Raw genomic sequence first — 16,194 nt, forward strand, 5'->3', positions numbered from 1 at the left:
TCTCAGAGCTAAGAAGACAAGATGCTGCTGAGCTCGTCAAACATATAATTATTATTTTTTCTTCCTGCACATCCCTCCTTCCTCTTTTACTCTGGGAAAAAAATTCTTAAGTGGGAGTGACTGAACTTCTCCCTTACTGTTTCATCTATCTTCATTGGGCTCTTCCCTGTCTTTCACCACCCCCTCCTTTTTTTAACTTTTTTCTGAAGAGTTACAATTGTCATCATGCTCTGCAATGGGGAACAGGGCGGCTGTGGCGTAGTGGAGAGCAAGGTAGTTCTCCAATCAGAGGGTTTTACCCGGCTTCGGCAGTCGATGTGTCCTTGGGCAAGACACTTAACCCCAAGTTTCTCCCGAAGGCTTGCCATCGGTGTGGACTGGATGTTGCATGAATGTTAGGTAGAGTCTGATGGTGGCACCTTGCATGGTAGCCTGTCATCAGTGTGTGAATGGGTGAATGATATGTAATACACTACTGATTGTATCATGCTTCTGCAAATGACTGGGTAATGTAAACAGCAAGGCTCATTACAACGCAGCCAGAGTGTTCTCTTTGGGATAGTCGTGACCAGGACAATAAGAAGACAACGCTTTTGGTTGCTCTCATTCCATGAACCTGGATAAGCTATAGATGTCAAACTTTTTGCCATAAAGAGGTTTAACTAGATAAGTTCTGAGTTCTGTCATGTATCGTTGAACTCAAGCACCTCCAGTCACTGATTCTCTGCTGGCCGACCTCAAAAGTTGTCTCTGATCCCTGGTCAGAAAACCCCTTCATATGTTTCTGATCTCCAGTTGGCCGCATGTTGTGGTTTCCAGTCAACTACCTCTGCCAGTTTGTCACTGCACCTACAGACCAAATTGCTCCAAAAGCTAGGTGGATCTTCAGCTGGTCACTTGTCCCAGTGTCTGGCTGGATGTCCTGTTTCCCTTCTTGTTAATATGCCAATTAGCTCTTCTATTAGACTCCTAAGTGTCCCACTCTCCCTCCAACACATTTTCACTCCCAATCCTTCAAATTCAGATGCTTGGTCAGTGGTGTTTCAAAGACCTCATGAATAACACTATGCTCTAACCTGTTTTTTCTTATGGCCAATCCATAACTGGCAGAGAAGTCCAGTAACAGAGCAGCAATGATGTTCAGACCAGCAAACAATTCATCCCAATCAACCCCTTTCAGGTTTTCTATCATTGCCTATGTGTTTTAGTCCCCCACCAGAACTAAAGAGTCCGTCCAGATAAGTCCCCTCTCTAAAAGTTTGGTTCCCACCATTTTGGTCTAAAAAACTCAATATTACTTGAATTCAAAGCAACAAAGAAATTGTATAATGTCAAGATTACCATGCTTATCTGTTTTTTTTGTATTGCTTCAGTATGTTTGTGTGTATGTGGGTTTTGACGTAGTGAAGTTGATGATCTTGTTCTTGCAAAAACTTTACTCACCACTTGGTTCTTTGATTATGCCAACAATTTGAGGATACTGGACATGCAGTTGAATCCATGCGAAGCATGAGTCAGATAACTGCATGTAGTTCAAAGCCATTGCGGCCATGTGTTTACTTTGTTCACTGAGACAGACACAAGTGAAACAACTATCAATCAATGATGGAGATGAAAGGGGGTAGAGCAGGTACTGGTCACTGTACCAGGATAGGATTAGAATCATGCAATTCTCCACAGTAAAAACTCACTGGGTCAAATTCAAGTGTGATTACTACAGAAATATAAGTGTTGTTTGGGTTATACAGTGGAAACCATAGGCTGAATTTAACAAAACAAACACCTAACATACTCATTGGTTAATAACATATTGTTATGGTATGAATATGTTATTGAAAAAACATATTTTGCTTATGTTTATGTAATGTTTAAGACATATTTCTAAAATTCAGGCAAACTCAAGCACAAAGATGAAATAGAGAAAGAAAATATCATTTTAGTAAATTATTTTTATACATGTTGGCTGTAGAGACAAGTGAGAGAGAAAGGGACAAGCCGTACATATTATAACAGTGAGTATTTATTTGGATTAAAGTTTGGATTATTCACTGCAACATTGATTCTCATGTATTACAGCTTGACAAATAATTTATACTAATGCCCACCGACATGGTTTTAAAAGCCATTGTTCTCAAATCTTTACAACCTAAATGCACATTTCTAGATCAGGGAAATAATATATTTTTTTCTAGGATCATGAACCCAAAGCTTCCTTGTAAGCTCTGCTTTTGGACCTGTGGGTATTTCTCTGTGTAACACAGCGTTAAAGAGCTTTGAGCTAGGGTTTATTGTGTAACCAATGTAATAAAATAAAAATGTGACTGATTTGTGTAGAGCGAGGACTGTTAAAATTTGTTACGTCAGCTAAGGCGAAGTTTGTAGGCTTTCTGGTCTGAAGGAAAAAGGGGAGAGGAAATGTGACCAAAACTGCACTTAGAATAAGGAAATGTGCAGATAAGAGAGTTACATGGAAAGAGAGACATAACTAATGTATCTGTGTGTTTTATAACATTATCTCCGCTCGACATTTAAATAATGTTATTCATCAGGACGCTAGTCATTATTCTTGGAATGCATAAGGTAATTAGTATTTGACTATTTCTCTTGTCAGGATTTAAAAATGTACATTGAAAGTCAACATTAATATAGTTTTTCCGTAAGAAAACACTGCAGGCCACCATTTGAATGCATGTGTCATCATCTGGTGTCCAAACTTCTACAGCTTCTTTTCTTCAGGATTTACTGTTGAGAAGGTGTCCATCATTAGCTACAGAGTCACACAGTGAAACTTAAGAGCTGTTAGAATCCAAAAATGCAAACAGCATTTCTATGTTAGTCCAAGTATCCTTTAACTTATTTGTTATATGATGGCCTCACAGAAGTCAGGCAACAGGTTTTATAGAGCAGCTAGAGTAGCAGTAGTTTTCTATGTTGCTTCAGTGTTGCATTGAAACAGTAAATTATCACAATGTCTGACATTTTTCTGTCTTATTTCAGCCACCATGCAGTGTCTCTCTACAGCATGTTGGTTGCACATGAGCCCGGCTGCAGTATTTTAAGTGTAACAATGAGCTTAATAGATTTTCTAAACCAGGGGTAGAAAAAGGCATAGATCACAGGGTTAAGACAGGAGTTGAAATAGAACAGACATGTTAGAAATGAAGTAGATATGGCTTGAGACAATGCGTCCTGTCCTATAAGTGTAAAACAAAAATATGGGCAGAGGCACAATAGAAACACAACAATAACAACACCAAGAGTCCTGGCTGCTTTCATTTCAGATTTTTTAGCAGTTACACTCACTGAACACTTGAGAGGGAAAGCTGCAGTATGAGATCGCATGGCACGAGCCTGAGACACAGCCACCACAAATACTCTCATATACAGAACTATTATGACAGTGACAGGACCAATAAAGGACAAAAAAATATCTGCAAGTCCAGCAATGTAGTTAATGACGATGACGCACTCTCCAAAGCAGGAATTATACCTGCCTGGATGTTCAAAATTATCCTTCAGCACCAGACAGCTAAAGAAAGTAGAAAACATCCAACACAGACAAACACAGACTTTAACTCTTTTTTGTGTGACTTTGGTGGAATAATGTAGAGGCTCACAAATAGCCACATATCGGTCAACTGATATGAGCACCACCGTTCCTATTGAGGCAGAGGTAATAATGTATGCAACATTCTGATACAGAATACAAATGATGTCACCGAGGAACCAGCAGCCGTCTATGAGCACAATTTGAAAGTAAAAGAGGAGGCCAACGAAGAAATCTGAGACAGCCAGAGAGAGGAGGAGGAGGTTGGTGGGTGTGTGGAGCTGCCTGGAAAGAGAAGAGAACAACATACTTATCATTATTGGTAGCAGCAATCATCATATTCAGAGACAAATGCCTGAAATTGACTGAAACACAAAAACACATTTCTTTAACCGTCTAAGATCTGATATTTAGTAATGTTCTGTTCCATTAACTCTTTCTTTCTGTAAAGCTACCAGTTGTATAAATTGATAAAACATTTGAATACTTGAAGTGGGAGATGGAGATGATGACCAACAGGTTCAGAGTCACAGTGAGCAGCGAGATGGAGGACAGTAAAATGTAACTGAGCATAGATTCAGAGTGAGGACGCATGTTCTTCCTGCAGGAGGAGTTGAGGAGTTTTGGAAAGCAAAGTTCAGCTTCTTCAAGGCTTTTCATTCTCAGAGCTAAGAAGACAAGATGCTGCTGAGCTCGTCATACAACTGATTAGTCTCTTTTCTTCTTCCACATCCCTCCTTCCTCTTTTACTCTGGTGACAACTTTCTTAAGTGGAAGTGACTAAACTTGTCCCTTAATGTTTCATCAATCTTCATTGGGCTTATCCCTGTATTTAACCTCCCCCTCCTATTTTTTCCATTTTGTTTACTAAAAAATTACAATTTTCATCATGCTCTGCAACGGGGAACAGCAATGCACCATAGATCAAAGCAAAGCTTTAATTTTTAGGACAATTGTGACCAAGAGAAGAAAATAGAGAATTGAGCTTCTGGTTACTAGTATCCCATGAACCTGGATAAGATATAGATGTATGCATATTTTCAAACTTTTGCTTTAACAAGGTTTAACTCGATAGGTTCTTAGTGCTGTCATGTATCGTTGAACTCAAGCCCCTGCAGTTGTGACCGATACCCTGCTGAACCCACCTCAACAGGTGTATCTGATCCATGGTCAGGAAATCCCTTCATATGTTTCTGATCTCCAGTTGGAGACTGGAGATCATGCTGTGGTCTCCAGCGAGCTGCTTCTGCCAGTTTGTCAGTCCACCTACAGGCCAAATTGCTCCAAAAGCTAGGTGGATCTTCAGCTGGTCACTTGTCCCAGTCTCCAGCTGGATGTCCTGTTTCCCTTCTTGTTAATATGCCAATTAGCTCTTCTATTAGACTCCTAAAGGTCCAATTCTCCCTCCAACATATTCTCACTCCCAACCCTTCAAATACAGATGCTTGGTCAGTTGCGGATGTCTCTTTCCAGCAATGATTTCCAGCTTTTTCTGGGGAACTCCTGAGACGTTTCCAGGCCTTACAAAATACATAATCTGTCCAGTGTGTTCGGGGGCTACCCCAGGGCCTCTTACTAGGAAAAGGCAGGAGGCATCTTGATCAAATGCCCCAACCTTCCCAGCTGGCCTCTTTAGATGTGATAGAGCAGCGGCTCAATTCCGAACTCATTCTGGATGTCTAAGCTCCTCACCCTAACTCGAAAGCTAAGCCTAACCACCAAAGAAAGGAAGCTCAATTTGGCGGCATGTATTCACGATCTCATTCTTTTGGTAACTACCAAAAGCACATGACAACGAGGCTTAGAAAATAGACGGACTGGTAAATCGAGAGCTCTGCCTTCTGGCTTCACCACAATGATTTGGTACAATGCCTTCATCACTGCTGATAGCGCACCAAACTGCCTGTTCATCTCACGCTCCATTTTACCTTCACTCGTGAACAAGACCCTGAGATACTTAAACTCCCTCGCTTGGTGCAATGAACCACTGCTTGTGACAATGACACTTTAGTCTTTCACCACCCCCTCCTTTTTTTAACTTTTTTCTGAAGAGTTACAATTGTCATCATGCTCTGCAATGGGGAACAGCAAGGCTCATTATAACGCAGCCATAGTGTTCTCTTTGGGATAGTCGTGACCAGGACAATAAGAAGACAACCCTTTTGGTTGCTCTCATACCATGAACCTGGATAAGCTATAGATGTCAAACTTTTTGCCATAAAGAGGTTTAACTAGATAAGTTGTGAGTTCTGTCATGTATCATTGAACTCAAGCACCTCCAGTCACTGATTCCCTGCTGGCCCACCTCAAAAGTTGTCTCTGATCCCTGGTCAGAAAACCCCTTCATATGTTTCTGATCTCCAGTTGGCCGCATTCTGTGGTTTCCAGTCAACTACCTCTGCCAGTTTGTCACTGCACCTACAGACCAAATTGCTCCAAAAGCTAGGTGGATCTTCAGCTGGTCACTTGTCCCAGTGTCTGGCTGGATGTCCTGTTTCCCTTCTTGTTAATATGCCAATTAGCTCTTCTATTAGACTCCTAAGTGTCCCACTCTCCCTCCAACACATTTTCACTCCCAATCCTTCAAATTCAGATGCTTGGGCAGTGGTGTTTCAAAGACCTCATGAATAACACTATGCTCTAACCTGTTTTTTCTTATGGCCAATCCATAACTGGCAGAGAAGTCCAGTAACAGAGCAGCAATGATGTTCAGACCAGCAAACAATTCATCCCAATCAACCCCTTTCAGGTTTTCTATCATTGCCTATGTGTTTTAGACCCCCACCAGAACTAAAGAGTCCGTCCAGATAAGTCCCCTCTCTAAAAGTTTGGTTCCCACCATTTTGGTCTAAAAAACTCAATATTACTTGAATTCAAAGCAACAAAGAAATTGTATAATGTCAAGATTACCATGCTTATCTGTTTTTTTTGTATTGCTTCAGTATGTTTGTGTGTATGTGGGTTTTGACGTAGTGAAGTTGATGATCTTGTTCTTGCAAAAACTTTACTCACCACTTGGTTCTTTGATTATGCCAACAATTTGAGGATACTGGACATGCAGTTGAATCCATGCGAAGCATGAGTCAGATAACTGCATGTAGTTCAAAGCCATTGCGGCCATGTGTTTACTTTGTTCACTGAGACAGACACAAGTGAAACAACTATCAATCAATGATGGAGATGAAAGGGGGTAGAGCAGGTACTGGTCACTGTACCAGGATAGGATTAGAATCATGCAATTCTCCACAGTAAAAACTCACTTCTTCAAATTCAAGTGTGATTACTACAGAAATATAAGTGTTGTTTGGCTTATAAAGTGGAAACCATATGCTGAATTTAACAAAACAAACACCTAACATACTTATTGGTTAATAACATATTGTTATGGTATGAATATGTTATTGAAAAAACATATTTTGCTTACGTTTATATAATGTTTAACACATATTTCTAAAATTCAGGCAAACTCAAGCACAAAGATGAAATAGAGAAGGAATACATCATTTTAGTAAATTATTTTTATACATGTTGGCTGTAGAGACAAGTGAGAGAGAAAGGGACAAGCCGTACATATTATAACAGTGAGTATTTATTTGGATTAAAGTTTGGATTATTCACTGCAACATTGATTCTCATGTATTACAGCTTGACAAATGATTTATACTAATGCCCACCGACATGGTTTTAAAAGCCATTGTTCTCAAATCTTTACAACCTAAATGCACATTTCTAGATCAGGGAAATAATATATTTTTTTCTAGGATCATGAACCCAAAGCTTCCTTGTAAGCTCTGCTTTTGGAGATGTGGGTATTTCTGCGTGTAACACAGCGTTAAAGAGCTTTGAGCTAGGGTTTATTGTGTAACCAATATAATAAAATAAAAATGTGACTGATTTGTGTAGAGCGAGGACTGTTAAAATTAGTTACGTCAGCTAAGGCGAAGTTTGTAGGCTTTCTGGTCTGAAGGAAAAAGGGGAGAGGAAATGTGACCAAAACTGCACTTAGAATAAGGAAATGTGCAGATAATAGAGTTACATGGAAAGAGAGACATAACTAATGTATCTGTGTGTTTTATAACATTATCTCCGCTCGACATTTAAATAATGTTATTCATCAGGTTGCTAGTCATTATTCTTGCAATGCATAAGGTAATTAGTATTTGACTATTTCTCTTGTCAGGATTTAAAAATGTACATTGAAAGTCAACATTAATATTGCTTTTTGGTAAGAAAACACTGCAGGCCACCATTTGAATGCATGTGTCATCATCTGGTGTCCAAACTTCTACAGCTTCTTTTCTTCAGGATTTACTGTTGAGAAGGTGTCCATCATTAGCTACAGAGTCACACAGTGAAACTTAAGAGCTGTTAGAATCCAATGCAAACAGCATTTCTATGTTAGTCCAAGTATCCTTTAACTTATTTGTTATATGATGGCCTCACAGAAGTCAGGCAACAGGTTTTATAGAGCAGCTAGAGTAGCAGTAGTTTTCTATGTTGCTTCAGTGTTGCATTGAAACAGTAAATTATCACAATGTCTGACATTTTTCTGTCTTATTTCAGCCACCATGCAGTGTCTCTCTACAGCATGTTGGTTGCACATGAGCCCGGCTGCAGTATTTTAAGTGTAACAATGAGCTTAATAGATTTTCTAAACCAGGGGTAGAAAAAGGCATAGATCACAGGGTTAAGACAGGAGTTGAAATAGAACAGACATGTTAGAAATGAAGTAGATATGGCTTGAGACAATGCGTCCTGTCTGTAAGTGTAAACAATAATATGGGCAGAGGCACAATAGAAACACAACAATAACAACACCAAGAGTCCTGGCTGCTTTCATTTCAGATTTTTTAGCAGTTACACTCACTGAACACTTGAGAGGGAAAGCTGCAGTATGAGATCGCATGGCACGAGCCTGAGACACAGCCACCACAAATACTCTCACATACAGAACTATGATGACAGTGACAGGACCAATAAAGGACAAAAAAATATCTGCAAGTCCAGCAATGTAGTTAATGACGATGACGCACTCTCCAAAGCAGGAATTATACCTGCCTGGATGTTCAAAATTATCCTTCAGCACCAGACAGCTAAAGAAAGTAGAAAACATCCAACACAGACAAACACAGACTTTAACTCTTTTTTGTGTGACTTTGGTGGAATAATGTAGAGGCTCACAAATAGCCACATATCGGTCAACTGATATGAGCACCATGGTTCCTACTGAGGCAGAGGTAATAATGTATGCAACATTCTGATACAGAATACAAATGATGTCACCGAGGAACCAGCAGCCATCTATGAGCAAAATTTGAAAGAAAAAGAGGAGGCCAACGAAGAAATCTGAGACAGCCAGAGAGAGGAGGAGGAGGTTGGTGGGTGTGTGGAGCTGCCTGGAAAGAGAAGAGAACAACATACTTATCATTATTGGTAGCAGCAATCATCATATTCAGAGACCAATGACTGAAATTGACTGAAACACAAAAACACATTTCTTTAACCGTCTAAGATCTGATATTTAGTAATGTTCTGTTCCATTAACTCTTTCTTTCTGTAAAGCTACCACTTTTATAATTTGATAAAACACATGAATACTTGAAGTGGGAGATGGAGATGATGACCAACAGGTTTAGAGTCACAGTGAGCAGCGAGATGGAGGACAGTAAAATGTAAGTGAGCATAGATACAGAGTGAGGACGCATGGTCTTCCTGCAGGAGGAGTTGAAGAGTTGTGGAAAGCAAAGTTCAGCTTCTTCAAGGCTTTTCATTCTCAGAGCTAAGAAGACAAGATGCTGCTGAGCTCGCCATGCATCTGATTATTCTTTTTTCTTCTTGCACATCCCTCCTTCCTCTTTTACCCTTGGAAAAAAATTCTTAAGTGGGAGTGACTGAACTTCTCCCTTACTGTTTCATCTATCTTCATTGGGATTTTCCCTGTCTTTAACCTCCCCTCCTATTTTTTCCATTTTTTTACTAAAAAGTTACAATTTCATCATGCTCTGCAATGGGGAACAGCAATGCTCATTATCAAAGCAAAGGTTTCTTTTGGGATAATTGTGACCAAGAGACAATAAGAAGACAACGCTTTTGGTTACTAGTATCCCATGAACCTGGATAAGATATAGATGTATGCATATTTTCAAAAGAGGTTTAACTAGATTTAAGTTCTGAGTTCTGTCATGTATCGTTGAACTCAAGCCCCTCCAGTCACTGATTCCCTGCTGAACCCACCTCAAAAGGTGTCTCTGATCCATGGTCAGAAAATCCCTTCATATGTTTCTGATCTCCAGTTGGCCGATGCTGTGGTTTCCAGTCAACTACCTCTGCCAGTTTGTCACTCCACCTACAGACCAAATTGCTGCAAAAGCTAGGTGGATCTTCAGCTGGTCACTTGTCCCAGTGTCTGGCTGGATGTCCTGTTTCCCTTCTTGTTAATATGCCAATTAGCTCTTCTATTAGACTCCTAAAGGTCCAATTCTCCCTCCAACATATTCTCACTCCCAACCCTTCAAATACAGATGCTTGGTCAGTTGCGGATGTCCGACTCAGCAAGGGTTTCCCAGACATCTCTTTTCCAGCAATGATTTCCAGCTTTTTCTGGGGAACTCCTGAGACGTTTCCAGGCCTAACAAAATACATAATCTGTCCAGTGTGTTCGGGGCTACCCCAGGACCTCTTACTAGGAAAACCCAGGAGGCATCTTGATCAAATGCCCCAACCTTCCCAGCTGGCCTCTTTAGACGTGATAGAGCAGCGGCTCAATTCCGAACTCATTCTGGATGTCTAAGCTCCTCACCCTAACTCGAAAGCTAAGCCTAACCACCAAAGAAAGGAAGCTCAATTTGGCGGCATGTATTCACAATCTCATTCTTTTGGTTACTACCAAAAGCACATGACAACGAGGCTTAGAAAATAGATGGACTGGTAAATCGAGAGCTCTGCCTTCTGGCTTCACCACAATGATTTGGTACAATGCCTTCATCACTGCTGATACCGCACCAAACTGCCTGTTCATCTCACGCTCCATTTTACCTTCACTGAGTGAACAAGACCCTGATATACTTAAACTCCTCGCTTGGTGCAATGAACCACTGCTTGTGACAATGACACACTCCCAACCCAGAGGGCGCTATCCACAGTTTTCCTGCAGAGAACCATGTTGTTAGACTTGGAGATACTGACTTTATTCTCTGGTGTTATTATTAAGCAAGACATGCTGCGAGATTGGTTTTTGCAGCTTCTATCAAGTCAAGTACACCTCTGATTGTATAGTTGAAGATATTTAGAAGATCATCTGTAGACATGTTTGGATTTTGGTGAAGGCTTTATGAAAGCTACATGCAGAGTTGGTAATAAGGACTATTAAGAAGTAATACAAGTATCATGATCCTCCCTGCTAAAGGATAGGTTTGCTTCCTGTTGTTGTGTGATTCCCACCTGTGTGATTGCCTGCCCTGCCCTGATAAGTTGCACCTATACTTCTTTACCCTACCACCCCTGTGTGTTTAGCCTAACTGCTTAGCTTCTCTGTTGTCCATTTGTCTGAGTATTTCCTAGTCTAGTGTTGCAGCGTTTTTTCGTATGTATTTCCTCTTACTTCTGTTCCTCTTGACTATGCCTTAACCTTTTTGATTTTAGATAACTTAGCCGTAATTTGTACTGAATTCTCGTGTACTGAAGGTCCGCTTCAGTAAAATACCTTTTTGATTCAACCCATACCTTCAAGCCCGATAGGCCCCTTGAAAGGATGTGGACAGTATCCTCTTTCCAAACAGGAAAGAGAGATTTGCATTACCCATTTGGGTCTTTAGCTACAGAGTAACATAGTGAAACTTCAGACCTAATGCAATCCAAAAAAAGAAAAAAGCATTTCTATATTTGTCCAAGGATCCTTCAGTTTATTTGTTATATGTTGACTTCACTGGAGTCAGGCAACAGCTTTTCTAGAGTAGGTAGAGTAGTAGTAGTTTTCTAAGTTGCTTCCCTGCCTTGAAAAAGTACACAATGTAAAGACAAATAGATGGTCTGCATGTTAAAGTGTTAAAACAAATGTCATTGTACCAAGACTTTAACATCTTTATTAAATTCTCACCAGTGTGACCAAGGGGATTTTTCTATCTAATTTCAGCCACCATGCAGTGTCTCTCTACATTATTTTGTTCTCACTTGAGGCAGGCTGCAGTATTTTAAGTGTAACAATGAGCTTGATAGATTTTCTAAACCAGGGGTAGAAAAAGCCATAGATCACAGGGTTAAGACAGGAGTTGAAATAGAACAGACATATTACAAAGGCAGCTGATGAGGCATTCAGCAAGGTGTCCTGTCCTGTAAGTGAAACACAGAAATATGGGCAGAGGCACAATAGAAACACAACAATAACAACACCAAGAGTCCTGGCTGCTTTCATTTCAGATTTTTTAGCAGTTACACTCACTGAACACTTGAGAGGGAAAGCTGCAGTATGAGATCACATGGCATGAGCCTGAGACACAGCCACCACAAATACTCTCATATACAGAACTATGATGACAGTGACAGGACCAATAAAGGACAAAAAAAGATCTGCACGTCCAGCAATGTAGTTAATGACGATGACACACTCTCCAAAGCAGGAATTATACCTGCCTGGCTCTTCAAAATTATCCTTCAACAGCAGACAGCTACAGAAAGCAGAAAACATCCAACACAGACAAACGCAGACTTTAACTCTTTTTTGTGTGACTTTGGTGGGATAATGTAAAGGTTCACAAATGGCCACATATCGGTAAGCTGATATGAACACCATGGTTTCTATACCAGCATAGGTAATAATAAGGTCTTGAAAATAATATAGAACACACATGAGGTCACTGAGGAACCAGCAGCCGTTTATAAGTACTGTTTCATCTATCTTCACTGGGCTTTGGTCTGTATTTCACCTCCCCCTCTTCTTTTTTCCATTTTTTTATTTAAAAAATTACAATTTCCATAATGGTCTGCAATGGGGAACAAGAAGGCACATCACAACCCCACCAGAGTTGCCTTTTTAGGACAAGTTTGACAAGGACAAGATGACGAGAGAATACAGCCGCTGGTAACTATTATGCCATGAACCTGGATAAGCTATAGATGTATGCAAGACGTTTAACTAGATAGATTTTTAGTTTCGTCATGTGTCATTGAACTCAATCCCCTGCAGTTGTCACTGATTCCCACCTCAATAGTTGTCTCTGATCCCCAGTCAGGAAACAACTTCATATGTTTCAGATCTTTAGTTGGCCACATGCTTTGGTCTCCACTCAGCTGCCTCTGTCAGTTTGCCCTTGCATCTACAGGCCCCCCAATTGCTCCGAGACTAGGTGGATCGAGATCATTGTCCTGTTTTATCTCTTGCTAATCAGCCAATTAGCCCTTCTATTAGACTCCTATGTGTCCCACTCTCCATCCAACACATTTTAACTCCCAACCTTTCAAATACATATCCTAGGTCTGTGGTGCTAGATAAACTTCACATATTGGATTACTTAGTTTTTAGGGTTTACTAACACAACAAAAGTACTTAACTTGCTTTCTTGAAATCAGGAGTCTTAAAGTCATTGTGGTTTTCATACTACATGACTGACCAGAACGCTTTACATGGCCTTAATCATGATTGCACACATATTCACAAATTCAATACCATGCTAATAACAATATAGGTTATTAATGATTTATTGGAAATATGAGTCAGAGGGATGGATTAGGGAAGGGGAAGTACTCCTCCGAGGCCGCAGAGTCCGGATCTTCAGTAGGGTGGGTGGAGGGGGTCTGAAGGAAGGGTTCCTCGGACCCGGACAACGAGGCCTCACTGTCTGACTCGGGAGCCTCTTGAATGTCTCTGGCAGGGGTCTTTCTCCTGGAGGGCTGGTCCGGGTGCTGTAGATGGAAAGCAACAATGAGTCGAGGATCACAGATGTGACGAGCTGGAACCCACGACCTCTCCTCAGGACCGTATCCCTCCCAGTCCACCAGGTATTGGATACCCCGACCCCAGCGACGAGAGCGAAGCAGGCGATGGACGGTGTAGAGAGGTCCTCCTTCGATGAGGCGAGGAGGTGGTGGAGGAGGAGCCGCCGGCATCAAGGGGCTCTCCCTGACTGGTTTCACCCTGGAGACGTGGAACGTGGGATGGATGCGCATGGACCTGGGGAGCTTGAGCCTTACTGCCGCTGGGTTGATTACTTTCTTGACCTCGAATGGACCGATGAACCTTGGCCCCAGCTTCTTGGATTCTACCCGCAATGGTAGGTCCCGGGTCGACAGCCACACTTGGTAGACGGGGGCTGGAGTGCGGTGTCGGTTGGCAGCATTCGAGTAGCGGTCAGCGGACCGAAGCAGGGCTGTTCGGGCTTTTGTCCAGGTCTGACAGCAGCGGCAGATGAAGGTCTGGACTGAGGGGCAGGAAACCTCCTCCTCCAGTGCGGGGAACAGAGGAGGTTGATAGCCATAGGCGCACTGAAAAGTAGACAGGCCGGTGGCGGAGCTGGTCAGGGTGTTGTGCGCGTACTCCACCCACATCAGCTGGCGGGACCAGGAGGCAGGATTCCGGGAGACCAGACATCGGAAGGCGGTCTCCATCTCCTGGTTCTTCCTCTCTGTTTGGCCATTGGACTGTGGATGGAACCCAGAGGACAGGCTTACGGTGGCCCCCAACAGTGTGCAGAACTCCCTCCAGAAGATGGAGGTGAACTGGGGACCCCGGTCAGAGACGACGTCGACCGGAATCCCATGTAGGCGGAAGACGTGGATGGAGATGAGTTCGGCTGTCTCTTTGGCAGACGGGAGTTTAGGCAGAGGGATGAAGTGGGCCATCTTGCTGAACCGGTCAACCACCGTCAGGATGGCGGTGTTGCCTTCGGATGTGGGCAACCCGGTGATGAAGTCCAGGGAGATGTGTGACCAAGGACGATGGGGTACTGGAAGAGGACGCAGGAGACCAGCCGGAGCTTGGTGAGAGGGTTTGTGCTGGTTGCAGATCGGGCAGGCGTTGACGAACTCTCTGGTGTCCTCGGGGAGTGAGGATCACCAGAAGCGCTGTCGCAGGATGTCTTGGGTTCGCTGGATGCCCGGATGGCAGGTAAGTTTAGAGGAGTGGGCCCATTGGAGAACGTCGGACCGAAGAGCTTGAGGGATGAACAGGCGGTTCTGAGGACAGGCGCTGGGACCGGGTTGATCCTCAGTCGCGGCTCTCACGGATTCCTCGATCTCCCAGGTGAGGACCGCGACTTGGCAGGAGTCCGGAAGGATGGAGAGATGACCCGGGGTAGGTTCCTCCACCTCCTGGAACTGGCGGGAGAGAGCGTCGGGCTTGATGTTGTGGGAACCGGGACGATAAGAAAGGGTGAAGTGGAACCTCGTAAAGAAGAGGGACCACCTGGCCTGTCGGGAGTTGAGCCTCTTGGCGGTGCGGATGTACTCCAGGTTTTTATGGTCAGTCCATACCAGGAATGGTAGCTTGGTTCCCTCCAGCCAATGGCGCCACTCCTCCAGGGCTAGCTTTACCGCTGGCAGGGGAAAGCCGACAGGAGAAAAAGGCGCAGGGATGCAGTTTTTGATCGGCGGCCGAGCGCTGGGACAGAACGCCCCCGACTCCCACGTCGGAGGCATCCACCTCCACCACGAACTGTCGATCCGGATCGGGGACTTGGAGGATGGGTGCTGAGGAGAACCTGGTTTTGAGGGTCTGGAAAGCTTCTTCGGCTGCAGGATTCCAGAAGCGTTGCAGTTGTTTGCGGGATTCAGGAATGGACCAGGATGTAACGGTGGCGACTTTTGCAGGGTCCATCTTGATGTTTCCGCCCGATACAATGTAACCCAGGAAGGAAACGGTGGTCACATGGAACTCGCATTTCTCAGCCTTCACATACAGGGAGTTCTCCAGAAGACGTTGCAGGACAGACTGAACGTGGTGTATATGTTCCTCCTTGGTCTTGGAAAATATGAGGATGTCGTCCAGATAAACAAAAACATGTCGGTCCAACATGTCCCGGAGAATGTCATTTAGCAAGGTCTGGAAAACGGCGGGAGCGTTAGTCAACCCAAAGGGCATTACTAGATATTCGTAATGCCCCTTCGGGGTATTGAAGGCTGTCTTCCACTCGTCTCCCTCTCGAATCCGAATCAGGTGATAGGCATTGCGGAGGTCGAGTTTTGAGAAGATGGTGGCGCCTTGGAGGAGCTCAAATGCAGTAGTGATTAGAGGCAATGGGTAACGGTTCTTGACGGTGATCTCATTCAAACCCCGGTAGTCGATGCAGGGTCTGATGGTCTTGTCCTTCTTACCCACGAAGAAAAACCCTGCCCCCTCAGGAGATGACGAGGGGCGTATGAGACCAGCCGCGAGAGAGTCATTAATGTATTTATCCATTGCCTCCCTTTCAGGCACGGACAGGGAGAATAAACGACCTCTGGGTGGAAAGGTACCCGGATGGAGGTCGATGGCACAGTCATATGGACGGTGAGGAGGCAGAGACATAGCCTTGGATTTATTGAATGCCTCCTTGCCTCCCTTTCAGGCCAGATCGTACTGTAACGGGTGGTGTGTGGACCCAAGTGCAGTATGACCAGGAAACAGAGTAATGTTCAGGAGCTTTATTCAAATCGGAACAAACAGCAGGTAGACAGAA

At 43.2% G+C, this 16,194-nt stretch overlaps 1 protein-coding gene and 2 pseudogenes across 1 annotated transcript; all 3 read right to left on the reverse strand.

Moving 5' to 3' along the window:
- Positions 1–3,015: 3,015 nt before the first annotated feature.
- On the reverse strand, positions 3,016–4,207 carry LOC129104918 (trace amine-associated receptor 13c-like). The gene is made up of 2 exons (XM_054615783.1): positions 4,035–4,207; positions 3,016–3,832 (listed from the first exon to the last, which is right to left on the reverse strand). The coding sequence occupies exons 1-2, from the start codon at positions 4,205–4,207 to the stop codon at positions 3,016–3,018; spliced, it is 990 nt and encodes a 329-aa protein (XP_054471758.1).
- Positions 4,208–8,128: 3,921 nt separating this feature from the next.
- On the reverse strand, positions 8,129–9,318 carry LOC129104879 (trace amine-associated receptor 13c-like; annotated as a pseudogene).
- A 2,378-nt stretch (positions 9,319–11,696) lies between these two features.
- LOC129104985 (uncharacterized) lies at positions 11,697–14,380 on the reverse strand (annotated as a pseudogene).
- Positions 14,381–16,194: the final 1,814 nt, after the last annotated feature.

The sequence above is a fragment of the Anoplopoma fimbria genome, chromosome 16 (assembly GCF_027596085.1).
Source record: "Anoplopoma fimbria isolate UVic2021 breed Golden Eagle Sablefish chromosome 16, Afim_UVic_2022, whole genome shotgun sequence".
In the NCBI taxonomy this organism is placed as follows: domain Eukaryota; kingdom Metazoa; phylum Chordata; class Actinopteri; order Perciformes; family Anoplopomatidae; genus Anoplopoma; species Anoplopoma fimbria.

Bases quoted from the DNA above. Each gene is read 5' to 3' on its own strand.
- LOC129104918 (XM_054615783.1), bottom strand. From the start codon at position 4,207: ATGAAAAGCCTTGAAGAAGCTGAACTTTGCTTTCCAAAACTCCTCAAC. The intron at 3,833-4,034 runs GTATTCAAATGT...TTCTCTTTCCAG, and splicing joins ATCTCCATCTCCCACTTCAA to GCAGCTCCACACACCCACCA.